Source organism: Sphaeroforma arctica (genome assembly GCF_001186125.1).
Source record: "Sphaeroforma arctica JP610 unplaced genomic scaffold supercont1.14555, whole genome shotgun sequence".
NCBI classification, from domain to species: domain Eukaryota; class Ichthyosporea; order Ichthyophonida; genus Sphaeroforma; species Sphaeroforma arctica.
The window spans coordinates 1-572 of record NW_014026003.1 but is presented as its reverse complement, the minus strand read 5'-3'; the positions used below and the strand labels follow the sequence as shown (position 1 = coordinate 572).

The 572-nt window shown below is 30.9% G+C and overlaps 1 protein-coding gene across 1 annotated transcript; it reads left to right on the top strand.

The window, feature by feature from the left end:
• Positions 1-126: 126 nt before the first annotated feature.
• SARC_18209 (hypothetical protein) lies at positions 127-312 on the top strand (the record flags this gene model as incomplete). Its single annotated transcript, XM_014287712.1, has 1 exon — positions 127-312. A coding segment is annotated over one exon (186 nt), but the record flags the coding sequence as incomplete, so codon positions are not given.
• Between the last annotated feature and the right edge of the window lie 260 nt (positions 313-572).

Sequence of the window (572 nt, the reverse complement as noted above, 5' to 3'; positions counted from 1 at the left end):
GTGTATGTAAGTATGTATGTATGTATGTATGCAATATGTTTTCGATAGAAAAGTTATATACATCTTTTTATTCTCTATATATAGCAATGCTATTCCTCTGTACCCATTCTCTCGCCCCCTTCGTAGCTAAAGTACAGCCAATATCTTATCGTTTCTCTTCTTCCGTTCTTCTATGCCTCGTTGACCCGAGTAGTGTTTAGTGAGATATTCGACGACCTCAGCGCCATCACACGGTACCTGCCCGATCCCGATTTAGGACCGGTCCTGGTTTTTATTACGAGGGCCGCACAGAAGACGAACGTCGACAGCTGAACAGTTTTACGTATCTAGGCTATCGCATGTGACGAAGGATTCTTTTAACATTATATACATGCATATACGTATATACATATTGTATATATATACGAATGTGGTGTTATACTTGCATATATGTATATATATATGTTTATGTTATACATGAAAATACGTATATATATATATATATATATATATATATATATATATATATATATATATATATATATATATATATATATATATATATATATATATATATATATATATATATATAT